Raw genomic sequence first — 27,825 nt, 5'->3', positions numbered from 1 at the left:
GCTTCAGATAAATGAGAAGGGATAATGAATGGATGAGGGCAAGTGGGTGAGTGAGCAAGTGGGTGAGTGAGCAAGTGGGTGAGTGAGCAAGTGGGTTGGTGGATGTATGTATGGCTAAACATTTGTGAAAATCTCCAAATCTACAACCACCCACATATGCACTCACTCACACCTCTCCCTCCCTCTTTCCCTCCCTCCCTCTTTCCCTGTCTGTCTGTCTCTGTCTCTCTCTCTAACTCTCTTTCTGCCTCTGTCTCTTCTGTCTCACACACACTCAGACATACCTGCCCACATACACACCTGCATGAATACATACCTGTAACATACATACATAAACACACAAACATAGTGTCATGCCAAACACAGCACATGCTATGCACCATTTAATGACACCCCAGCACACTCTTTAATCACTGGTTATTAGGCCATTAGGTGTCTTAACAGTGGTATTAGAAAGGAAAGGAATGTTTGTTTCATGACACCCCAACACACTCTTTAATCACTGGTTATGAGGCCATTAGGTGTGTAACAGTGGTATTAGAAAGGAAAGGAATGTTTGTTTCATGACACCCCAATACACTCTTTAATCACTGGTTATTAGGCCATTAGGTGTCTAACAGTGGTATTAGAAAGGAAAGGAATGTTTGTTTCATGACACCCCAACACACTCTTTAATCACTGGTTATTAGGCCATTAGGTGTCTAACAGTGGTATTAGAAAGGAAAGGAATGTTTGTTTCATGACACCCCAACACACTCTTTAATCACTGGTTATTAGGCCATTAGGTGTCTAACAGTGGTATTAGAAAGGAAAGGAATGTTTGTTTCATGACACCCCAACACACTCTTTAATCACTGGTTATTAGGCCATTATGTGTCTAACAGTGGTATTAGAAAGGAAAGGAATGTTTGTTTCATGACACCCCAACACACTCTTTAATCACTGGTTATTAGGCCATTAGGTGTCTAACAGTGGTATTAGAAAGGAAAGGAATGTTTGTTTCATGACACCCCAACACACTCTTTAATCACTGGTTATTAGGCCATTAGGTGTCTAACAGTGGTATTAGAAAGGAAAGGAATGTGTTTCATGACACCCCAGCACACTTTTTAATCAGCGGCTATTAGGTGTTTAACAATGGTAATAGAAAGAAAAGGAATGTTTGTATAATGACACCCCAGCACATTGTTTATTCAGTGGGTGTTAGGTGTCTAACAATGGTAATAGAAAGGAAAGGAATATTTGTTTAAAGACACCCCAGCACATTGTTTAATCAGTGGTTATTAGGTGTCCACCAAAAAAGAAAGGCTTTATTGGTTGACACCCCAGCACATACTTTAATGAGCAGTAGTCAAGTGTATCACAGTAATCATGGCATTCCTGTTGTTGTACAAGTCATTCCTACCAATTAGCATGAACAAATCTTTCACACACACACACACACACACACACACACACACACACCAGTAACTATGTTCCGTTCAGAGAACAGCTATATTTATGTGTCCTTTGAGATATGCTGAACAAACTACATGTGTATAGCTGAACTTCACCAAATCAGGTAAAAACATCTACAGCTTGATTACAGTGTTCTGCCAGAAAGACATTTTTGGGTATGGCACTATGGATTTGAATGCAACCATGCAGTCAACAGGCAGTGTTTTTGCCAGAAAGAAATTTTTGGGTATGGCGCTATGAAATTGAATGCAGCCACAGTCAACAGAGGTTAAGGGGGGCCTCCCCAACAAAGAAAATGGGTTACATTTAGGATTAGGGCTAAGAAAATCGTACAATAACGATAAGAATCATTAATTTTGTCAAAATGTTAACTTAAAAAAATAATAATTTGGGTATGGCGCCATACCCATTTTACCCTCTGGCAGAAACCCTGACAGGGGGTATGAGGGGCCTCCCCCAAAAAAGGAAATGGGTTATATTTAGGGTTAGGCTTAAGAAAATCATGCAGTAATGATAAGAGTAATTAATTTTGTCCAAAGGTTAATTTTTTTTTTTTAAATCTGCAGAAAAGTTTGGGTATGGTGCCATACTCATTTTACCCTCTGGCAGAAACAAGATGATATTTTGCTTAAGTTTAAGTTTAAAAACTCAAAGTCTAACTAGCTATCATATCCAACAGTACGTTACAAACATATGGCATGTAGTTTCCCTATACAAGGAAGGAAGTATTTTATTTAATGACGAACTCAACACATTTTATTGATGGTTATGTGGCATCAGACATATGGTTAAGGACCACACAGATATTGAGACGAAACCCGCAGTCACCACTTCATGGACTACTCTTTTCGATTAGCAACAAGGGATCTTTTATATGCACCATCCCACAGACAGGATAGTACATACCTCGGCCTTTGTTACACCAATTGTGGAGGACTGGCTGGATCGAGAAATAGCCCAATGGGTCCACCCACTGATGGGAATTGATCCTAGACCACTTTACCACTGGGCTACATCCTACCCCTTTCCCTATACAAAGTCAAAGATCTACATTTTGTTACAAGTATTTTTGTAACATATTCTTTAGCTTTATATATCGAAATTACCCATGATATGAGAATCTCTGCATTCATTTACTGTATACTAAATTTATTTGGCTGTAGAAAAAGGGAAATTCAAATTTATTTCGCTGTTGAAAAAGGGAAATTCAAATAAACTTAAAACCCCAGAAACTATTTAAAGCATGTCCGAGCGTTTCCCTTTTCAGAAATACTTAACCTGGCCACTGTAATGAACTGTATCTCTCAACCACTCCACACATACTTGAGAATATGAATTGGTTTGAACATTCAAACAGCCAATCAAGTGACTATTATCTTTTTTTAACTCTCTCGTGCAGATATATATTGTCTCCAACATATTGGAGGTAACGTTTGAGATTTGTGACTGCTTGCTCCATGGTAATGTCCAGGCCTGGTGCTTGTAAAACGTTTAGAGTCTAGACTCAAGACTCTAATATAGAGTCTGAGACACTAAATGTCATAACACCACCATACAAATTGTATGCATGTGACGTCATTAGAGATTGAGTCTGCAACTCATGCAATTAAGAAAATGTCCACAGCAAAAATACATAACATTAAAAAAACCCTGAATAAAGGCCAAAGCAAAAAAGTGCTGTGGCGAATTAAAAACTCCACGGCAATCTCCACAGCATTGCCAATTGCCGTGGGCAACTGCAGGGGTTGAGTCTGGACTCTAAAAGTTTTATAAGAACAGGCCCTGGTATCCAGAGCCATACTATCCAATAAAATAAGGATGTTCGAAATAGATTGTTCAGTGAGTAAACCTTCAACTGATTACAGTACATCACATAAGTTGCCATACGAGTAAGAAAAATAAGTTTCAGTGTTTTGAGGATGTGTATTAAATAGAATATCACATTCATGTCTTTTAAGATACCATTTATCTTCCAATTCTTTGTTGCTCAGTAAGTGGTTTTTTTAAACAACTAGTAGATAGATACTTTGGGCACCCACATGTGGCTACTGGGATGTTCAAATCATTCTATATAAGGTTGGGGTAAGTTAATGTATGAAATGAAATGTCTTTATAATCACGACATAGGGCTCGAACTTAATGCCAGCAACTGCCGTCGGTGACATAAACTGCCGTTGGTTGGGGGCGTCACAGATGGCACTTTTGTGCTGCCAGATAAAAATTACAGCCGTCGGTATAGCTCTTAACTGACAGCAAAATGTATAAACGTGTATGAACATTATCTGCCAGTATTTAACACGGATGTTTGGGTCCTGGTTGGAGTTAATTGGTGTTTAGTTTGTACCACGTAACAGAACTATATTTAGTCATGCGCATACCCTTTGCATGATTCCATTTATAATAAATTCTTCTTTATTGAAGTTTATTGACATAAATTCAAGAAATTAGACTACATGTAGGCTACATACAGAAAAATAACCTTTCAGTCAAGTTTATTTGCAGCAAAAGTCAGTTTAAATATTTGCCATTGGCATACTCAAAATTGCCATCGGTGGGCCCTTTCACCGATGGCAATTTATTTTTTAATTGTCGTGGGTGATAAATTCTTAAGTTCAAGCCCTGACGACCTGAAAGTCAAACTGTAGAACTAACATGATCAACTGATGACACAAAAATGATGCTTAAACTGTTACACAAATGAATGATGTATTCTTCTAGCAGACATCAGTCTTGGGAAAAACATTTATAACACATCACATACAACATCACAAGAAATCCATTTGTAAATCCCAGCTCAAGAACTTTGTCCACATACGAGAAGAAAAAAGTTAACTTTGAACGAACAGCTAGAAAACTTAACTTTAGATGAATGGCTAGCTAGCTGATCACTATGAAGCTGATGAAAGTTCGACAAATCTACTTTAAAAAATACTTTAACTAAAGCTTAATTAGAAGCAAGCTTTCTGTCCCACATGCATGGAAAAGTCGCCTATTAAAAGGCAAAACAGGAATTCTGTTAAATTAAATATTTCATGTATAATATAAAATGCAAAATTAACACTCGTAAATCTTCAATAGCTGCTACACTAGAGAAGGAACGAGATGAACTATGAAGTACGAACCTCTGCGGCGTTGGGCTGCATCTCTGCGGTGTGGTTGTTGGCCGACGGCGCGATGATCTCGCTGCTGCCTCCGATCGACATCTGTGTGTTGTCGATGATCATGTCAGTGTCGGAGTCTGAGTCGGCTTTCAGTTCACCCTGAAACATAAAACACAGTACTGTGAACAGAAACGAAAAGAGGAATGTTTCTTTATAATGATGGGGAGGGGGTGGGGATTTAACTCAGTCACTTGAGTGCTCACTTGAGGTGCTTGCATCCTAGGATTGAACCACCTCAGTGGATCCATTAAACTATCTTTTTATTTATGGTTATATGGTGTTGGATATATGGTTAAAGACCACACAGATATTGAGAGGAAACCTACTGTTGCCACTTCATGGACTACTCTTTTCGATTAGAGGGGAGGGGAGGGGAGGGGAGGGGAGGGGAAGGCAAGGCAAGGCAAGGCAAGGCAAGGCAAGGGGGGGGGGGGAGGGGAGAATATGGGAGGCAAAGGGTAGGGAAGGGAAGGGAAGGGAAAAGAAGGGAAGGGAAAAGAAGGGAAGGAAAGGGAAGAGGGGAAGGGGAAGGGGAGGGAAGGGAAGGGGAGAGGGGGAAGGGGAGGCGAGGGGAGGGGAACACAAAGAAGCACTGGTTTTGTTCTGACCTTATGCTACAGTCACATATCCACCGATTCAGGATAAGGCACCCGTACGGGCCTAAATTTCCTGGAAAATTAGCAAAATCTCATAGCGGCCGCAAGGGTGCCATGACTATCCTGTGGACGCCTTGGCGTTCTTTCCTCACTGTAGGGCGCATTGGAAGCTTTTAGTGCGGAGTTAAAGGTTCCCGATGTGTCGGTAGAAATGTTTATTGGCCATAAACCCGTAGACACGTTGTATACAGCACCAAGCGGGCCCAGTACGGCCCCAGCAACATTCATACGGATACCGTACGATTTTGGGATAAGTATCTTACGATGTCCATGTGAGTCCCTCATGAGCCCTGTACGATGTGTAAAAATCGTACGGGTATGTCACGGCTCCTGTCTGACTGCCGTGTGGCATACGTAGTATTATCCTGCGGTACCACGGCAGCTTATCCACGGGCGCCTCGTGATTGGAGTCGAAAAAACTTCAAAGGGCACCACGCGGGCCCCGCTGAATATGTGACTGCTACATATGGATGCCGCAGACCCCTGCGAGGTAGAAATATTCATACGGGGCCGAAGGATATGTGACTGTAGCATTAGCAGCCCCATACCTGACAAAGAAGAAAATGAGCATGAACAAATACAGGTAATGTTTTCACCTGAGAAAGCTGTTCCTCGGTGGTGAATATCTTTGCGAGGGGGAAGCAGCACTTGGGTAACGTGTCGAGCAGCGATGGCCGTGAGTTCGTCAGCAGAGGTTTCATGAACCTAAAAACAAACAGTAAAACAATTAAGTGTCCAGTGTAAATCAGCAGGATCACCAAGTCATGCTTGGGTAAAATCTGGACAACTAAATATTCAGTGTTCGAGATTAACGGTATGCTGATATCCCGGGGATACCAGACTTCAAGAACCCAGTATCCCACCGGGATACCATATAATGTTGTTGGTCTTTTTAATCCTGCATTTTTAATTTTCGCTGAAACAATGAAAGTCATCATTTACTGGTGAAGTTCAGTAACAGTATTTTCGAGCTCGTACCCAGTCTAATGCTATGCCGTAATAATATCTCTCACAACTCGTACCCAGTCTAATGCTACACTGGAGCAATAGTGCTGTAGCAATAGACTGAAAAACTCTCTAAACCAGATACCTCTTAAAACCAGACATTTTACTTGGTGTCCGGTTTAGAGGGGTTTCACCTTAGTTACAATATCAATATATACTTACAAGACATCGAAGTGGTGCCACTTAGCCACAAGCCACGCTTTGTCGGGCTTCTTGGGACCCGGCTGAGATTCCTCGGGGGGCTGGAAATAAAACAATACAATCATATCACCCAGATATATAACCACTACCCGGTACATACACACATGTACAATACAGTAGCAGTCAAGGTGTGAAATCTTCATAAATAATATAAACCGTAAATACAGTGTATTACTGATGGGACGTAGCCCAGTGGTAAAGCATTCGCTTGATGCGTGGTCAATTTCAAATCGATCCCCATAGGTGGGCCTATTGGGTTATTTCTCGTTCCAGCCAGTGCACCATGACTGGTATATCAAAGACCATGGTATGTGCTATCCTGTTCGAGGGATGGTGCATATAAAAGACTGTTCAATCAGCAACCAGTGGGTATCATGCAAATGCAACACATGGTCTAGAGAAAGTGAAACAACTTGCTTATTTTGTTTTTTTTAGTTAGTGGCAAGGGGTCTTTTACATATATATTATAACTTTTCAATGGACATGACAGCACATACCACAACCTTTATAGACCGCTGATCATAAGCATAAAAATAAATAATCTAATAAATTCACTAAAAGAACCTATGAACTACTGGCAGTGTTTCTGGGTATGGTGCTATTGAATTGAATGTAACCAGTCAACCAGTTTGGGGGCTTCCCCCAGACAAAAATATGGGTTAGGTTTAGGGTTAGGGTCAAGAAAATCATACCGTAATGATAAGAGTCATTAACTTTGTCAAAACGTTAACTGAAAAAAAAAACAATCTGCAAAAATATTTGGGTATGACGCCATACCTGTTTTACCCTGACTGTTACAGTATAGATCTGTATATTAGTATATAGATTTTTCTATCTTTGTTACTCAACAAATATCTATCCCCATAAGCCACATGGGGGTATATAACTACATGCATGTAAAGAGTAACGTTCATTTCCAAAACAAAATATACGCCAATTTCCAAATTTTGGATTTAGCAGTAAAGGTACGCTGTTTGCTGATGTTAGTACTACTCAGCAATATGACAAAAGTTTTTTTAAAGTTTGTTTTCTTTAACAACACCACTAGAGCACATTGATTTATTAATCATCGGCTATTGGATGTCAAACAAATGGTCATTTTTGACAAAGTCATAGAGAGGAAACCCGCTACATTTTTTCATTAGTAGCAAGGGATCTTTTATATCCACCATCCCATAGACAGGATAGCACATAAGTCTTTGATATACATGTACCAGTTGTGGTGCACTGGCTGGAACAAAGAAATAGTCCAATGGGCCCACCGACAAGGATCGATCCTAGACCGATCACACATCAGGCATGCTCTTTACTACTAGGCTACATCCCGCCCCACAATATGACAAAGTTTACATCAAAATGAAATATATGCTCACTTAATAGGATCTTATACAGGTCTGTCTTTCATGTGATATGCATATATGCTACATCATGTACATACAATGAATATGCTACACCATGTTGCAGAAGAACCAAGTTTTCCTCAAAATTATCTAAATTAATATATAGTGTTCTGGAAATGAACTCTTTATAATGATCATGAACGCCACCAGAAGTAAATCCTAGGTAATCAGAAGAGTATGAGATTTTCAAAGTGTCTGGATTACTAAATTTAAAATAAGAGTTACATGTATCTAACATAAAGGAAGGAAATAGTTTATTTACAGACGCACTCAACACATTTTATTTACGGTTATATGGCGTCAAACATATGGTTAAGGACCACACAGATATTGAGAGAGGAAACCCAAAGTCACCACTTCATGGGCTACTCTTTTTGATTAGCAGCAAGGGATCTTTCATATGCATCATCCTACAGACAGGATAGTACATACCACGACCTTTGTTAAACCAGTTGTGGAGAACTAACTAGGAGAAATAGTCCCATGGGCCCACCAACAGGAATTGATCCTAGATCGATCACGCATTAGGCAAGCGATGTACCACTGAGCTACGTCCACCCCCTGAATCTAACATAAGAGTTACATGTATCTTTCTTGATTGACAAACATTAAAAACTCGTTTTAGTGATTACATGTAAGTAGATATTGTTTCAAGCATAAAGAAAGTAATAACTTCAGCAAATATCAGCTCAGATTGAACACCCAAAACTCTTGATTCAAAACAAAGGAGTGAGACACTTAGCAGCCATATTGGCAAGTATCATAAAATTTGTAAGACTAGACCTGATTGGACAATTCACACTGAACATGTTTCTCCATGTATGTTTGATTTTTGTGACTATACAATTTGTGATACTACATGTGTACATGTATGCATTGGCCTTGTGTCAAATAAAGCTATACTTTCAAACAGTGTTTTAAATAACTGTACAAACATGGATTAATGTAATAACGTAAACTGTTAGAATTTCATTTTTCATTTACATGTCATTGTCAATAATGTGAGTCTGGATTAATGAGGTTATATAAGTGTAAAATCAAATAAAAAGTGAGAAGTGATGAAAAGGTGAAAAGACAATTTCATGCAAAATAAATTAACTGTAAATTTGAAAAATGAAAAATGATATAATAATGAATACTTAACAAACAGATAACATAACAAAGTACATAGAATTCAACAAAATAAAAATAAATATAAAACAAAGATTTAATAAATGAACGAGTATTTTGTGAACTAAAACACCTGTTACAGTAATAGACAACATCATATTGAATAAACAATTCAAATGAAACATTAAAACAATGGTTTACAAGATAACGAATATGAAATTTTAATAAACAACATCATATTGAATAACACTTCATATGAAACATTAGAAGAAGAAAAATGAATGTAAAATTTCAATAAACAACATTACCTGACAATGCATGCTACAATGTACATAACAATTCAAATTAAACAAAACGACAATTTAGAAAAACAAATAATCAATTGTACAAGACAAAACTAACATGACTAACCACATGGTACATGTATTTTGGATTGCGTGGTACACAATAACGCAGTAACGACGATGCAAGCAACATATTGAGAGAAGTATAACCTTTAGCCATGCTCTGTAAATTGTAAATGAAAACACACAATAACATAGATGAAGTTGGTGCAGGAAAATAGTAGCAGTGAAAGTATATATAGGGTATATGTGCACTATTAGTAGATTACATGTAAGCTGTATGCTGCAATCAGCCATAAAGTTCTATTTTTAAACACAAAAAAAAAAAAAAAAGGGAAAAAAAAACCCACAAATAAAATACCGGTAAATAATTACTAAAAAAGAAAGAAAGAAAGAAAGAAAGCAAGAAAGAAAGAAAGAAAAAACAACCCCCAAAAATATTTTAATATAGATCGAGTACAACATTAATTTATAAAAATACAAACCTTGACGTGAAAAAAAAAATGGAAGGGAAAGTATCAGGGTTTCTGCCAGAGAGTAAAACTGGTATGGTGCCATACCAAAATATTTTTGCAGATTTTTTTTTTTAAGTTAATCTTTTGACAAAATTAATTACTCTTATCATTACTGTATGATTTTCTTAACCCTAAACTTAATCCATTTTCTTTCTGGGGGATGTCCCCCATACCCTCTGTTGACTGTGGTTGCATTTAATTCCATAGCGCCATACCCAAAAATTTCTTTCTGGCAGAAACACTGGGGGAATTATTAACTGCTTCCCTAACTTTGATTATGGGGTGCCATTTAAGATACATGTATTACCATTATGATACCATATAAATTACTCTCCTTAACTATAGTAAGTATTAAGATTTCAGTTTAAAATCTTTTAAAACAACTTGATTTCTTGGTCACATTAAATTTAGAAAAATAAAAAATGTTGTTTAGAATTTAGTTTTTACAATAATTTTTATTTGTTTATGAAAAAAAAGAAAAAAAAGAAAGAAGAAAAACAAACAAACATATTTTTTTGGTTAAATATAAAAATGTTACATTCTTATTTCATGCATTCATATGAAATCACATACATTTTTATTCTTTAGCAAAATCATATTGAAATTTTATATTTTAGCTTTTACAACACTTTTAATTTAAAAAAATTTAATAGCCAACAGTAAATATATAACATAGCATTACTTCATGCATCATTAAGAGACACAAAAGTTAGCAAACTCAATGTCACAGATGTCAAAAAAAAAAAGGGAAAAAAAGAAAGACAGAAAACAGAAAAATCCCTGCCGACCAACTGAACGACACTTTACAGTAAAGGTTTGCTTTGTTCAAAGGCACCTCTAGAGCACACTGAGGTATTAACCATCGACTACGGTTGTCAGAAAAACTAAATGTATCTAAGTACCTGGTCTAACAATGGGGAACTTGGTTCAGTAGGCGACTCCTCGGACTGCCCTAACTGAAAATACACACAGACATCGCCACAACGTTAAAGCATAGACACACACAGCACAGTTAAACCTGCCTATACTGGCCACCCATGGTACTTTAGAGCAGTGGTCTTTATACAGTGGTCAAATGATGTATTCAAGTATTTGAAGGGCACATTTGAAATGGTATATATAAACCTAAAAGATGTGGTCTTTATACCTTTGTTTTTTAAGTGTCTGTTATATATTCCATTCCATGTTTGGTGCTTAATTATACCCAATTAATGTTCTAGCAAATTGGTCCTGGGAATACACCTAAGCCATTACAAAGGCCACAACAGTACACTATAGATGTTGTTTTTAAGGCAAGGTGGTCCATATGCAGAGGTTTTGCTGGGACAAAGTTAAGTGCTTTATAACAAATTACATTTTAATATACAATGTATTTTTGTGCTTGTAATATTTACATGTGGTTCAGGCATGCTGATCCTGGGCATACATGTTAGTTTCTCTGGGCTGTCAAACAAGGACAAATGTTTTAAAAATTTGCTTTGTTTAACAATATCATTAGAGCACATCGATTTATAAATCATAAGCTATAGGATGTCAAACATTTGGTAATTTTGACATATAGTCTTAGAGAGAAAACTTGCTACATTTTTCTATTAGTATCAAGGGATTGTTTATTTGTAGCTTCCCACAGACAGGACATCACATACCATGGCCTTTGATATATCAGTTGCGTGGACAGCAAAGAACACAATCAGTGGGAGCACTCTAATGACTTAAAATTTGGGATTCACAGAACGAAATCTTGCTAAATTTGTCCAGTAGTAGCAATGGATTGTTTATATGAACTTTACCATAGACAGGATAGCACATACCATGGCCTTTGATATATCAGTCATGGGGAGCAGCAAAAAACACAATCAGTGGGAGCACTGTAATGACTTAAAATCTGGGATTCACAGGATGGAATCCTGCTAAATTGTTTCAGTAGTAGCAAAGGATCATTTATATGTACTTTCCAGTGGACAGGATAGCACATACCATGGCCTTTGATATATCAGTCACACGGACAGCAAAGAACACAATCAGTAGGACCACTATAATGACTCAAAATTTGGGATTCACACGACGGAATCCTGCTAAATTCGTAGCCCGAATGTGTCCATTATAGAAGGTTCAACTGTACACACAACTCACACATCACATACAGCAGAATTACATAAGCACGAAACAGAAGATACCCACAGTTAAAATACATCAATGTAACTCCTGACCTCACAGAATTAACATGAATCAATGGTAAGACGTTAACTACACCCCAGCACTATGTTCAATCAGCGAGCCACCAGGTGTCTAAATGTTATGGTAATTGCAACACTGGGTCTGGAGAGAAGAAACTCACATGGTTACCGAACCTATTAGTAGTAAGGTTGTTTTTTCATATGGACTTTGTCACCTGACAAAATAGCACATATGTTTCATGAATACCTGCGACTGTCATAGAATACTAGCTAGAATTGGGGGGGGGGGGGGGAGGAATTTTGCTTAAGCAGCCTCTACAGTTACATGTACATTAAAAATATTGTTTTGTTTAAAGACACCACTAGAGCACACTGATTTATTAATCACTGGCTATTGGATGTCAAACATTTCATAATTTTGACATATAGTCTTAGAGAGGATACCTGCTACATTTTTCCATTAGTAGCCAGGGATCTTTGATATGCACCATCCAACAGACAGGACAGCACATACAACATTCTTTGATATACCAGTCATGGCACACTGGCTGGAATGAAAAATAGCCCAATGGACCCACCACCTGGGATCGATCCTAGACCGACTGTGCATCAAGCAAGCGCTTTACCACTAGGCTACGTCTTGCTCACCAGCCTCTACTAAGTTATGTAAGTATCAAATATATAGTAACTGTTATACATCAGAGACCACTGTCATTTTATTCCTGTTAAGTAACAGCTTACGGTATGCAGCCTTTTAAATGTACTTTCCTACAAACAGGACAACACATACAACTTTTTAAATATCATTAATAATGAAGAACTGGTTGGAACATGAAAAACCACAAAGAGATCTCAGGAGGATTGATCCCATGACCTCCCACACTTGGAGCCAATACTCTACGCCATGGGACTGAATACCACTTGGGCTAGACAAGGAATATATGTGACTCAGTGTAAGTCTAAACACATGTACTAAAAACTAACAACAGTCAGAAAAAGAAAGAAGAAAATGTTCACAACTAAAAACAGAATAATGGAAGAAAAGAAAGTTTAAACAGACAAATAAAGGAAAGAAAGAAGAACAACTGGATGTCAATATACAGCAAGGTTCTTGTGTTTATCTGCAAACTTTAGCCACCTTCATGTCAGTGACGTTTTATTCAAACAGAAATTAATTTTCCACATTGCTGTTTTCATTTGTTTCATAAGCTACATGTATACCTCAGTGACCACTTGTTTTGGTTTCATTTGTTTCATAAGCTACATGTATACCTCAGTGACCACTTGTTTTGGTTTCATTTGTTTCATAAGCTACATGTATACCTCAGTGACCACTTGTTTTGGTTTCATTTGTTTCATAAGCTACATGTATACCTCAGTGACCACTTGTTTTGGTTTCATTTGTTTCATAAGCTACATGTATACCTCAGTGACCACTTGTTTTGGGGTCTGGGACAGATGAATGTTTGGACAGCTGAATATAAAAACAAGACATCAAAAAATAAATAAATTATTGACACCATGACACAACTCATTTGAATAAAATGGTGGCCAAATACAGAGGAGAATGGAAGCAAAGATACAAGTTTGTTTTGTTTTATTTAACACTCAGACAGAAGCACACTGACTTATTAATCATCGGCTATTGGATGTCAAACATTTGGTAATTCTGACATGTAGTCATCAGAGGAAACCCGCTACATTTTTCCTAATACAGCAAGGGATCTTTTATATGGACTTTCCTACAAATAAGAAAGAACATACCACAGACTTTGACCAGTTGTGGTGTCCTGGTTGGAACGAGAGAAAAAAAACCCAATCAGCTCAATGGATTCAGCAAGGTGGTTCGATCCTGTGATACAAGCACCTTAAGCAAATACTCAAGCAACTGAGCTAAATCCCACTCCCTCAAAGATACAAATATACCTGTATGTTCTGATGCAAAAATACTCAAAGATACAAATATACCTGTATGTTCTGATGCAAAAATACTCAAATACAAATATACCTGTATGTTCTGATGCAAAAATACTCAAAGATACAAATATACCTGTTAAGTTCTGATGCAAAAATACTCAAAACGAAAGATTGAAGGAAAGAAATGTTTTATTACACCAGTTGTGAAGCACTGGCTGGAACAAGAAATAGCCCAATGGGTCCACCGACGGGGATCGATCCAAGACCGACCGTGCATCAAGCGCACGCTTTATTACTGAGCTACATGTACGTTCCCCCCCAAAAAAAAATGAAAGAAAATAAAAGAATAGAAAAAGACACAACAAATGAAAAAACAAAAACAGAAGAAGAAAAGTAATATATTTAAATCAAATTTAAGTGTAAAGGAAAGGAATGTTTGTTTAACGACACCTCAGCACATTTTAAACTACGGCTATTTGGTGTCTAACATATCTACACGGTTATTTTGATTATTGGTCTAGATAATGGCTGGAAACCCACTGCTGCCACAAAACCAAATGCTACCACAAAGCAGCAAGGCATCTTTTATGTGAGCTTTCCCACAAACATGGCAACACATACCAAAGAATTTGCAATAGCAGCACTGGTCCACCAAGCAGAGATTGATCCTACTTTACTAACAATTACACCACTGTCTGAGGTACTTCTATCTCACATACATACATACAGAAGAATGGTGAAAGAAAAAAAACAAAGTAGACACATGGATTTAATAAAAACAATGGTGGAAAACAAATACAAAAACTAGACCATGTAACAAACGTAACGAGCACAAACGTCAAGGAAATAAAATGTCCAACAAACAAACTTAAATTCACCATATAAACAATGGTGGTAAGGAAAAAACTGAAGTTAAAAAATGAAACACAGTGCTCTGTGTAAAATAGAAAACAAACAAAGAAGTTGTGAAAACTCAAACTACATTAACCTTTACTGTATCTAAATACATTTTTGAAAGAACATGCAATGTCAATTCACACAACTGACTTAATCTTAGACCTATCACCTCTTAGTTTTGTCCAAAAAAAAAAAGAAGGGAAAAAAAGGTAAATAAATAAATTTGCACAATGGCAACATAGGTTTTAAGCTTTTAAGCTGCATAAAAAAACTATTTAATGTGGCATCACTGCATATCCCTTTAACCAGCAGCTCACTTACTCATTCACTCACGCACGCACTTGCTCACTTACTTATTCACCTATTCATTCTATTACTCGATACCTCATTCACTTAACTAGTGTACATAGCTGTTTATAATGTTATGTCTAAAAATCAGAATCTTTCCTACATTTAATACACAACTTTAATTTGATGACTTGCTTTACTGGTGTCATACAACTGACATGTTCACGGCATGTATAATTGTTACAAGAAGAAACCTGACAAGCTACAGTTTAATTCCTGTATACTGCCACACAATCAGCTGATTTCAAGATGAAACAATGTTACTCTTTGGCAGTTCTCTCTAACAAATCATTCCAAACAGGAAGGAAGGAGTGTTTTATTTAATGACCAACTCAAAACAATTTATTTACAATTATATGGTGGCAGATCATTCCAAACAGGAAAGAAGGAAATGTTTTATTTAACGACGCACTCAAAACATTTTATTTACGGTTATATGGTGTCGAACATATGGTTAAGGACCACAACCAAACAGAGAACCAATTCCAATAACTTAGATGTACATGTATACTGTACATGACACACAATTTATTGTCACAGGAAAACATTTGCTTATCTAGTACAATTTTATAAACAAATCTGACTCAATCTTCTTGTTTATACACTCAACATGCTATCTCTGAATTGAATATTAACAGAAAATCCTAATATTAGGTTTTGGTATATTTAAATTACATTAAGTTAAAGGATATCTGTAAACACTTGATATATCTAAATTCTTTGACTTTGACCTCTTACATTAAGTTTGCTGGTTATTAGTTGAAATATTATCTTCAAATTCATGCATATTAGTTTGGATTTTTTTTTTTTTTTTTTTTTTTTTTTTTTTTTGAATATGATCTCTAAACACTTTCAAGATACCATATCCTTGACCTTTCAACAGTACATCTCCCAAGTTGAAACATATTGCAAAATTGTCTAAAACCGTCTAACATGAAGATGGCTTGATAGTCCATCAGTTCATTCATATACATTTGTACCAGCAGAATGGTATGCAGAAAACACTCAAAAATATGAGTAACTGTTATGATGGTGGCCATCTTGAAAAGATTGCACTGTTTGATGAAGAGAATATTCCAAATGAAATATGATGAATAATAATTTTTCATAAAGGTTCTTGGTCCTTTTATTACACTGTATGTTATTTCGGACAAAAGTATCTTCAAATAGTAACCATTTCCACAAGTGAAATTAGTTTCAAGTGCAAATAAATTATGGCATTGCCCAATCCTGAGGTGGGATCAACATGTTCATGTAGCTCAGTTGGGTAGAGCTCTTGTCCCAGGGGCCTAATTCACTAAACTCTTGCAACTTTGCGATCTCGCAGTGCAATGCTAAAAGCCTTACAAAGAAGATGCTTTATTGTCTACCAGAGCCTAAGAGACCTTTGTGAATTAGGTGCCAGGTTTAAATTTACCCCACATACATGTAGCCACATATGATGGAAGGAAAGAAGGAAGGTAATGTTTAATTTAATGACGCACTCAACACATTTTATTCACGGCGCATATGATGGAGATTCATAATAACTGATATGAGATTTTAAAAGTCCATGAGAGACGGAAACACACAAACAATTAAATAAAGAAAGACCATCTAAAAAATAAAAATAAGTTTAAAGCCGCAATATCAAGAATAAACAATGATTTAACTATTCAAAACAGACCACCCACATTAAGCTTCTTACTATTACATGTCAGAGTTCAATTTTCTTTTGCTATACAGGATTCATAGACTTAAAGACCAAACAAATTCAAAGACTTTCAAAGATTTTTACCTGCCATTTCAAAGACTTTCAAAGACTTTTACACAGCGGTCAAAGACAATAGAATGCGATAAAAATACCAAATCAGTTTGTTTACGTTGCTGTCCATGGCAAAAAATTGAGCTTTTTTACATGCATCATGACAGATTAAACTTTGTAACTGGAAAATATTACGTGCATGCATGCAGCTGTAAAAGATATCATAGCTTTGGCTATGATTTGTGAGAATTTAAGACTTTTAAAGACTTTTATTACAATTTAAAGACTTTCAAAGACCTAAAATAATGTTTTCAAATTAAAGACTTTGAAGGAACTTAAAGACCGCTACGAACCCTGCTATATTCGCTAATTAACTTCACTTAAAATGATTCTCTATTCTAGCACTCAAAAGCAGGGCACTATTCCACTACTGCGTGATGCAAAATATACTTAGACAAAAAAGTTGAGTAATTTGGTAAATGTGCTTAAATAAAAGAAAACTTATGATTTACAAAATAAAATCATTCACTGGATTTAATTGAGGCATCATTTGTCAGGATAGGGCGGGACGTAGTCCAGTGGTAAAGTGTTTGCTTCATGTGTGGCGGTCTGGGATCAATCCTTGTCGATAGGCCCATTGGGCTATTTCTGATGCCTGATGCATGATCAATCTAGGATTAATTCTGGTCGGTGGGCCCATGGGACTATTTCTCCTAGTTAGTTCTCCACAACTGGTGAAACAAAGGTCGTAGTATGTATTATCCTGTCTGTGGGATGGTGCCTATAAAAGATCCCTTGCTGCTAACTGAAAAGAGTAGCCCATGAAGTGGCGACAGCAGGTTTCCTCTCTCCATATATCTGTGGTCCTTAACCATATGTCTGATGCCATATAAATAAAATATGTTGAGTGCGTCGTTAAAAAAATAAAAACATTTCCTTCATTTGTGAGAATAAGTAAGAGATTTTCAATATAAAATGTAATGTGTGACTGTCACATAGTTCAATGGTGCTTGGGGGAAATCAGAAAATTATTTAAGCACATTTACCAAATTACTCAATCTGTTTGGCTAAGTATATTTAAAACATTGTTAAAGACTCTTAACTGCTAATAGGCTTACTGAGTTTATTAAAACTGTAGGTGTATTTGTATTTTACATTAGCAAATATTGCTTATAATACGGTTATGTGAGATTGCAGCTTCAACTGTGAAATCAAAACATACTTTAACATTCTATATTTGCTACTGGAAAAGAACTCGACAAGTGATTAAAATGCAACAAAAAACAAAATGGCTGAAGTGCAGCTAAGGGGAGATAAGCAAGGCAGAACTATTGTGAGTTAGTAGGGAAACTCAAGCAATACAGGCAGCTGAACAAGAGGTGGAACAAACCGGTGGGCCAGTGGAATTATGGGAAGTGTGTTGCTCGGTAACAGGCGAATCCATGGACCTGTACTGGCGTTGACCTTCTATTGCCTGGATGTGGAGGAATAAATATGTTTGTTTTTTAATGTCAGCACAATGGATGTGGAGAAATTAGTTTGTCATTGTGTGAAAGGTTTGTTGTGTAAAAGCTTTGCTAGGAATGAAAACATTTGGATTACTGTCATTTCAAATTAATTGATCAAGTTCTACATATTGAAAAAATTACAATTTAATTATTTATGTCACATGTTTGCTATTTGAAAGTCTGTTATGGTTTTTAATTGGTTAACAGTGAATTACAACTGTTCAATATGCAGCTATTAACAGATGTAACAACTACATATTTTATATACATGTGTCAAATAATATGTAAATAAGCAAATGTACATGTATATATGGAAATACTATAATAATTTCTTGCTTGTAAGCTGAATGGATGATTAGATGCTAGCGATTGGATTAGATGCTAGCTATTGGATGATGATGATCATGATAATGGTGATGGTGATGATGATGATGGAAGTAAAATATGGCCTGCTATTTTCTTCTTTTTTCTTCTTTTTTCTTCTTTAATACATGTAGGAGGCAAAACCAAATATGTACTGCTAAGAAAGAAAAATACGGCCTTTTGGAAATAAACAGCACGGGGTGAGTGGAGGGTTTGAGATAGCGTGTGAAAAATTAGGACATCTCAGATGTATTTTAGACCATTATAAATTTAAAATAGGACAATCACGAGCTCAACAAAAAATGATGTGCTATTTGTTTGGTCATTTCTATTTCACCTGCTAGATCTAAAAAATGGAATGCTTTTCAAAAGCCACTGTTTCGAGCCAGACAATTTAAACATAAGCTGGAAATTTATTAGGTTGGTCAGGGCTTCTAGATTATGGTAGCCCCACTCCCATGGCTAGTGATATTCAATGTTTGGCTAGTAAATAACTACTATTGCCATGCTTGTGATTTTTTTTTTGGGGGGGGGGGGCAAATGTTGCAGTTACTGTAAGTCTGTTTTGTAAATATGAATATCCTGACCCCACTCCAACCCCCAATGTTAGTGTTTTTAAGCTCTATCTGAGTATCTCCCTCTTTAGGTGACATACCTGATTATTACTATTATTTAGTAAAATTGTGTTAACTTAGGTAAAGTAGGGCTAGTGAATTTTTAATCCTGGCCTGTACATTTTTTAAATCACTGATCCCATGGCTAGTCGATGGAAAAAAATGTCCAGACACCCTGGGTTACTTCTATATCAAATATTTGTTTAAAAGAATATAGAATAAAATATCTTTCAGAAGACCTATGTTTAACCAAGCATGACTTATGGAGGTGATGAGTAACGTTTTCAAACCAAAGATGAGTTAAGTTAATAAAAAAAATAAGAAATCCCAAAACCATTAAAAACAAATGTGAAAACCAAATAAAAGAATTTCGATACATTGTCATTTGATATGCTATTGATGTAATGTGGTGTGTTTTAAGAACGAAGACAGTGGTGAAATTCTGTTTTAACATTGGGAGTCCAGTTTAGCTCAGACCTTGAGCATGAAAGGTCATGGCAATGGTCTCCTCCATTAGAAACAAATGTGAAAACTATATAAAAGAATTTCGATACACTGTCATTTGATATGCTATTGACATTATGCAGTGTTTTTTAAGAACAAAGAAAGTGGTGGAATTTAGTTTTAACATTGGGAATCCAGTTTAGCTCAGAGGTTGAGCATGAGAGATCTCGTCCCCTCCTGTCCCTAATCATGTTTTTCACATTCCAACCAGCACTTCAATACTTTATAAAGTAATCACTGTTGCATGCGAGATTAAACAAGTGATAAAATAACTGATAAATAAATGTATGAACCAGTGCACGGTGTTCACCATTTTTTTCACCATTTTTTTTAAAATAGAAGGCTGTTTGAGAAAAGTAGGTAGCAACATTTACTGAATGTAGACAGATTTATAACCGTAAGCATGAAGTACATGTATAGGTGGCAGTAAGGGCAGCAACAGTCACCAAAAATCGCTGCCTTCCGCTTAGATTAAATTTCTACGAGTTGCTTCCATCTTGAGTAGTAAAGAGTGAGTGCTTCACACTCCAAAAAATATATTTCGAAGCATTTAAATTTCCAAGCCCACTCAAAGGCAGCATGAACATGTTGGGGGGGCATAATTAACCTTCATAATTTCAATACATTTATGATGAATTCTTTAGCATGTTTTACAATGAATTACAAACTAAAATTGATATAAGATTTATAGCAAGTTTGTTTTTTAATTAATGTAGTGTTTTCCCTAGAAATTTGCCATGGCAAAACACTTTTGGACCATTTTCAGGGCACTTTTTTTTTCATAAAGACAAATAATTAACTGAAATAAAAATCATTGTAATTAATGCATTTGCTTTAATAAATGAATGGCAAAATTTAATAATAATATTTTTTTAGTGTTTTATAAGGCAATTTGAGAATTGATTACTAAAAATGACCTGTTTAATCTCAGGGCAGCATATTGCTGATTACCCTAAGATGACACATGACTATTGAGGCATGGTGCCGCAGCATACCAAAACAAGCTAGGGAAAACACTATAATGTAATCATTACCAAAATGTTAATAATGATATATACTGTTTTGTTAGTACGTATGTGCATTCTTTAACCATACTGTGCCAGGATTACAACAGAATACTGAGTGTAAAGAGAGTCTACTCACACTTCTAACTGTTGCCACATTCTGAAGGTCCAGATCTTCGTCCACCCCGACACTGAAAAACAATTTCTACAAGTTACTCATGATGGTCTGTGTAAAAACAGGGCTTCTAGATTATGCAGTCCCACTCCCACGGCTAGTGATATTCAATGTTTCGCTTGTAAATAACTACTATTGCCATGCCCAACGGCTGTCAAATGTTGCAGTTAAGTCTATTTCAATTTCTTCAAGTTACTCATGATGATCTGTGTGAAAAGAATCATTAAATATGACTTCAGCAGGCCCTAATCTAGAATTGAACAAATTTGAGAAGTGACTTCTCCCTTCCCAGAAGAAAGGGGAGAAATTTGATAACAATAGGCAAAGTGAACATTTATCAGTATATTTCATAATGTTTAGCCATTCATTCGAAAAAATTATGAATTATACACTCAGTTCTAATTGTAATATTTCAATATAAAATACTATTACTTCTGGTAATAATTTAAACAAAATAATTCTGTTTCATTAAAAATGTGGTATTATTAAGTAGTTGATAATGTGTCGTTTTGTTAAAATGAAAGTAACAATTATGGTTATTTTCTGGTATTACTAAAATGAACGTGGCCCAGAATTAATAACGCTTGACTAATAGCTGCAAATGGCGCGACATGCATTGATGTACAATTTGACGCCAAAGTAAAAACACAGACCGACAAGGTGCCAAATGAGCTGCGATTTTGTTTTTAAAAATCAGAATAGGTCCAAAATATTACGGCGACTTCGACTTCTCACTACTCGGCGACTTGAGGCGACTTTTGGTGAAGAAAACGTTCATTCGCCGGCTAGATTAGTGCCTGTTTCACACCCAAGAATTATTAGCAATTTGGCAAAGTTTCAGAACTTTAGCCAATTTATAAAATACAACAAAATTAAGGCTCTATAAATAATTGCATTTATTTTAATTTTAAATGAGTTTCCTAGTAATTTAATAATGAAACTATATTTGTCAAATTCAACAGAATATTGTGTTTGTTGATTTGGCTGCTAATCAATTAAAATACAACTGAGTGATTAACGAACTGTGCTGAAACTCATATCAATCCATCAATTCACATAAGACTTTTTTTTTCTTTTTTTTTTAAATATATTTATTATCCCAGATATTTATATATTGATAATGTCAGGGTTGGGGCCCTGAAATCATTATCTTACAATAGATACATAAATATAAAGTGCATTCAATAAAATTACTAGTTAACTGAAACAGTCAAATTTGGAGCACAAAATTAATGACAGACTAAATATATAATAAAAAAGAAATTAAACAGATAGATAGAGAGAAAAGAAGAAAAGAAAAATCCATATTTCCAAATATTTTGGCATTGCTATTAAAAACTATGGCTCATGATAACTTCACCGAAAATGACAAACAATTTTTATATAAAAATTACATTCCCAGTAGAATCTTCTTTTTTTCGTTGTTGAATTCATCAATACATAGAATTCATCAATACATAAAAATAGCATAGTAGAGTGAATTTATTTTATGCCAAATTTGTGACCACCATCATAGCTTGATTGCCTGATGTGCGATCGATCTAGGATCGATTCCCGTCAGTTGGCCCTGAGCTATTTCTTGTTCCAGCCAGTGCTCCACAGCTGGTGTAACAAAGGTCGGGGTATGTACTATCCTGTCGGTGGGATGGTGTATATAAAAGAACCCTTGATGCTAATCGAAAAAGAGTAGCCCATGAAGTGGCGACAGCAGGTTTCCTCTCTCAATATCTGTGTGGGCCATAACCATGTCTGACGCCATATAACCTTAAATAAAATGTGTTGAGTGTGTTGTTAAATAAAATATTTCCTTCCTTCCTTTTATAGCCTGTTTAAATTTTTCAAAAATTATATCTTTTATCTAATCATAAAACAGACACTTACCTAATTTGTAACCACTGCAGCATGGGCGTGGTCAGACACCCACAGACTATCACAGTTGACAGAACGATGATCATCGTCGCCGGCACCATCAGCTGACGGGAATCAGTTGATGTGTTTCGGATCGAGAGAGCAAACGCAATCGCACCTCTCAAACCTGAAAAAGGAATTACGTTATAAACATGACTGCCACAATGACATTGACACTGAAGTACATTTGTATCAACAATAATGTAAATTATGACAAAATCAGTCTGTATGCCTAAATATTGTTGACGAAACATTGAAATTTTAATCTTATGGTTTTAAACAGAGACAGTAATTTTATTATAAATATTGTTCTTAAATCCAACTCTGTTTCATACAAGTACATTGTGTGGTATTCAAACAAGACAAAGGCTATTATGAATTTAACAATAAACAAATGTGAGTTACAGTACTTGAAACTAGAAAAAAACTTTATATACTCTTCAAAAAAAGATGGGGAACCTGAAATATTAATGTTAATATCAACTATTATATCGTTTTGACCACAGACATCCTAGTAAAGAACGTTTAGGTCGGTTTATCAACACACCAAAACATTCCATAGTCTGCACGTGCAATACACAGTTGCCCTGTACACGTGTGTGGGGTGTCATTCTCGCTTTTGACAATTTTCAGGAAGGTCCATTAATCACTGTGGAACATTATTTCTGTCAATCTTTTTCATTCTGTTGATCATACAGTTGTCATTGTTTTGTTTTTAATCATTTTATTGTTTGAATTTGTGATTTACTGTCACCTTTCAAATTTCACTTCTGACCCCAATCGTCCTTCAAGATCTTTGGTGGTCATAACACCTACTGAAATACCGGTTGTAATGTTTGCCCAATTAATTCACTATTATCATATAACCATTCCCCACAGCTAATATACCTTACAATTTTGGCAATTGTAAATTCTTATTAGAGTTCCCCTACTTTTTTGAAGAGTATAATTTCTTTTTCACTGATTTTGTTTATTTTCATGCTTATATTCAGTTGAGAAGTACTGGTTTGGAAGGGGAAAAAAACAATCCAGGAATTTCTGTGGAGATTTGATCATGTGACCTATAGCACCTCGGGCAAGTGCTATATTGACCAAGATATGTAGACCCTGCCCCTATATCCAATGACACTGTATAATAAGATTGACTCTATCATGGGCACATGCTTCAGCTATCTGGGCAAAGAAGTTTATTTTGTTTAAACAACACCACTAGAGCACATTGATTTATTAATCATCGGCTATTGGATGTCAAACATTTGGTAATTTTGACACAGAGTCTTAAGGAGGAAACTCGCTACATTTTCCCCCATTTAATAGGAGCAAGGGATCTTTAATATGCACCATCCCACACAGGACAGCACATACCACAGCCTTTGATATACCAGTCGTGGTGCACTGGCTGGAACGAGAAATAGCTCAATGGGCCGATGGACAGGGATTGATCCTAAACCGACCGCACATCAGGCAGACGTTTTACCGTGTGGCTATGTCCCACCCCATATCTGGGTGAATTGATCCCGGATGGGAGTAAATGGTCAGTGAAAAAGAAGTCAGCATAGTGACCTTGCATCTCAACACTGAGCGATGAAGTCACTCTGGATTAGATACGGTAAAGGATTTGAACCTAGCGCCTAGCAAGTTTAAATCTGAGTTTTAACCACTTTAAAGTCGCAGACTACTCGTTTTGACACGTAAAAATGGACACTAAGTTTAGTTAATCTACAAACCTGTAACTCATTTGGATAATGTTACAATTGAGTGAAAGAAGAGTCTATGACTTTAAAACCCGGGAAATATCCTTAAAAATAGACTAAAACTCGAATCAATAGGTATAACCTCTACTTCTCAGATGCATGTTCGTTTTTACACATATGAAAAATGCATTTTCTGAACCAGGATGACCAGAAACACTTCGGATGTACAGAAATGGATAATCTAAACAATAAAATACAAGTAATGTTTGATTTCAGTGATCATAAACGACTCTAACAGTGAAAAATATGCTGTAGTAGTTAAAAACTAGGGTCTGTCACTTTAAACTTTCACTCTTGGGTTAAGCCACTACTGAGATTCAACCCAAGTGGTTACCAACTCTAAATCAGATGACATAACAACTTCAAAACTCACTCTTCATTTGAGCCACTGCTGCGATTTGACCTCAGTGCCTACCAACTCTAAACCTGATGACTAAACCACTTCAACACCCACTTTAGGTTTAAGTCACTACTGCGATTTGATCCCAGTGCCTACCAACTCTAAACCTGATGACTTCAACTACTTCAAAACTCACTTTAGGTTTAAGCCACCACTGAGATTTGACCCCAGTGCCAACCAAATCTAAACCTGATGCCTTAACCACTTCAATGCCGAGAAGAGACGATCTCACCTGAAAACATCATCATGTGCTGGAACTTCAAGCGGATCTTGTTGGTCCGGCCCAGATTCAGAAGGAAAGACAACGGATACACATTGAAAGCCCGAGCAGCTACTGAAGCAAACTGTGAACATCAGTCAAGGATTTTGTAACGCAAGAGTTATAACAGCAAATGCTACATTTTGCAGAAACTTCTCTTCTAAACACTTCAGCATCTATATTAAAAAACATTTATGGTTGGCACTGCTAGCAGTGTTTTTGCCAGAAAGACATTTTTGGGTATGGCGCTATGGAACTGAATGCTACCATAGTCAACAGGGGGTATGGGGGACCTCCCCCACAAAGAAAATGGGTTAAGTTTAGGCTTTGGGTTAAGAAAATCATACAGTAATGATAAAGAGTAATTAATTTTGTCAAAAAGTTAACTTCAAAAAATTAAATATGCAAACAATTTGGGTATGGTGCCATACCCATTTACTTTATCAGCAAAATGTATAGTACTTGAAGAAAGGAATCAAATTTCATTTAAAGGGACATGCCTGAGTTTGTTGCATTGTAAGATGTATCCGACTAATAAAATATTTCTACGATTAAACTTGCATATTAAATATATTTTCTTGTTAGAATATCAGTGTCTGTATATTCAATGTGTTTCTGGTCATCTTAATATTTGTAAGAAGCCCAAACTGGATTTTGTCTTCAAATAATTTCGTACGTACAAAAAAAAAAAAATTGAAAATAAAATGAAATTTAACCCAGTAAAAATATTAGAATGATCAGAAACATGTTTAATATAATATTTACAATCGTTAAAAAGGCTCAGTTAGTCGATAATATATTAAAAGTTGCAGCAAACTCAAGAATGTCCCTTTAAGCACTTTACAGACCTTCAAACCGGCAGCTGTCAAGATTCTTAAATGTAATTCATTGAACTAAATTATCATTTATCTGGCAGTGAGTAAGATGCCACTGCACAAGAATTTTGACTACGCCACATTTTTAACTTCCTTGATCTTGTACAGTTAATATACAAAATAATAAATTGTGGGTTTCTCTGCATTACAAAAATGACGGACAGCTGTTAAGATTCTAATATGTAATTCATTGAACTGAATTATTATTTATCGGAATAAGAAAGAAAGAAAGAAATGTTTTATTTAACGACGCACTCAACACATTTTATTTACGGTTATATGGCATCAGACATATGGTTACGGACCACACAGATTTTGAGAGGAAACCCGCTGTCGCCACATAGGCTACTCTTTTACGACAGGCAGCAAGGGATATTTTATCTGCACTTCCCACAGGCAGAATAGCACAAACCATGGCCTTTGTTGAACCAGTTATGGATCACTGGTCGGTGCAAGTGGTTTACACCTACCCATTGAGCCTTGCGGAGCACTCACTCAGGGTTTGGAGTCGGTATCTGGATTAAAATTCCCATGCCTCAACTGGGATCTGAATCCAGTACCTACCAGCCTGTAGACCGATGGCCTAACCACGACACCACTGAGGCCGGTCGCTTATCGGAATAAGATGCCATTGCACAAGAATTTTGACTACGCCATATTTTGAACTTCCTTGATCTTTTATAGCTAATATATAAAACTATAAATTGTGGATTTCTCTGCAGACAAAACCTACGGATAAAACGATGAATACAGCCATATTCTGATGTATTCTGTCAGGTTAACACAAACAGAATTAGGTCCATGTTATCAAGTAAAATTCTGCTTAAATTCAGTAAACTGCAATAAAATCCATAAACAAGCTCTCTATATAATTCATGTTTTCTACCGATTCATGAAAAGGATACCAAAGCAGAAAAGATAAAACCAGCATGCCATTTCTGGTACTGGAACGTGAAAATGGAGACACCAATGTATAAAAACACAAAGTTCTCCGATAAAAATCCAGTGAGTTGAAACAACTGCAAGTAAAAAAATACATCCATATAATATATCTATATACATTATACATCATGACTATCAAAATAATTTATTTGTCAGAAACTGAACATGCAATATTGATTACTTATATTTTATTAAAATTAATTACATTCAGTGTTCACTTCAAAGGGCCTTTCTGTCCCAGGTCAGGCCTCTGGCTATCCAGAGACCGGATCCGGGATGGACATGTCTGAAACCATAGTGGTATAGGGGCATGTAAAAATAATCTAAAGTCTAAGTCAAAAGGCCTTCTCTGAGAAGTCAACTGCAACTTACATGTATGTCTACACTTCTATTAAATGGCCATCTCACTGATTTTTTAAAAAGTTTGTTTTGTTTAACGACATCACTAGAGTATATTGATTTATTAATCATCGGCTATGGATGTCAAACATTTGGTAATTTTGACATAGTCTTAAGAGAAAAAACAGCTACATTTTTCCATTAGCAGTAAGGGATCTTTTATATGCACCATCCCACAGACAGGATA

General features: G+C 36.1%; 1 protein-coding gene across 8 annotated transcripts in view; it reads right to left on the bottom strand.

The window, feature by feature from the left end:
• Positions 1–27,825, bottom strand: part of LOC121372822 (sodium/hydrogen exchanger 9-like) — a 62,204-nt gene that overhangs the window by 16,615 nt on the left and 17,764 nt on the right. For 3 of the 8 annotated variants that reach the window (XM_041499289.1, XM_041499287.1, XM_041499288.1), the window contains exons 10-19: positions 27,203–27,316; positions 25,396–25,507; positions 22,983–23,136; positions 21,066–21,117; positions 18,324–18,407; positions 10,753–10,806; positions 9,403–9,498; positions 6,443–6,522; positions 5,872–5,980; positions 4,581–4,718 (exon numbers count right to left, since the gene is read on the bottom strand). In XM_041499289.1, the coding sequence (XP_041355223.1) occupies positions 4,581–4,718; positions 5,872–5,980; positions 6,443–6,522; positions 9,403–9,498; positions 10,753–10,806; positions 18,324–18,407; positions 21,066–21,117; positions 22,983–23,136; positions 25,396–25,507; positions 27,203–27,316 (993 nt within the window). The remainder of the gene's footprint in view (positions 1–4,580; positions 4,719–5,871; positions 5,981–6,442; positions 6,523–9,402; positions 9,499–10,752; positions 10,807–18,323; positions 18,408–21,065; positions 21,118–22,982; positions 23,137–25,395; positions 25,508–27,202; positions 27,317–27,825) is intronic. The other 5 variants (XM_041499302.1, XM_041499295.1, XM_041499310.1 and 2 more) reach the window with 5 other exon arrangements.

This window comes from Gigantopelta aegis, chromosome 1, assembly GCF_016097555.1.
Source record: "Gigantopelta aegis isolate Gae_Host chromosome 1, Gae_host_genome, whole genome shotgun sequence".
Lineage (NCBI taxonomy): Eukaryota > Metazoa > Mollusca > Gastropoda > Neomphalida > Peltospiridae > Gigantopelta > Gigantopelta aegis.
The sequence above is the reverse complement of the archived record's forward strand: the minus strand, read 5'-3'. Positions and strand labels throughout refer to the sequence as shown.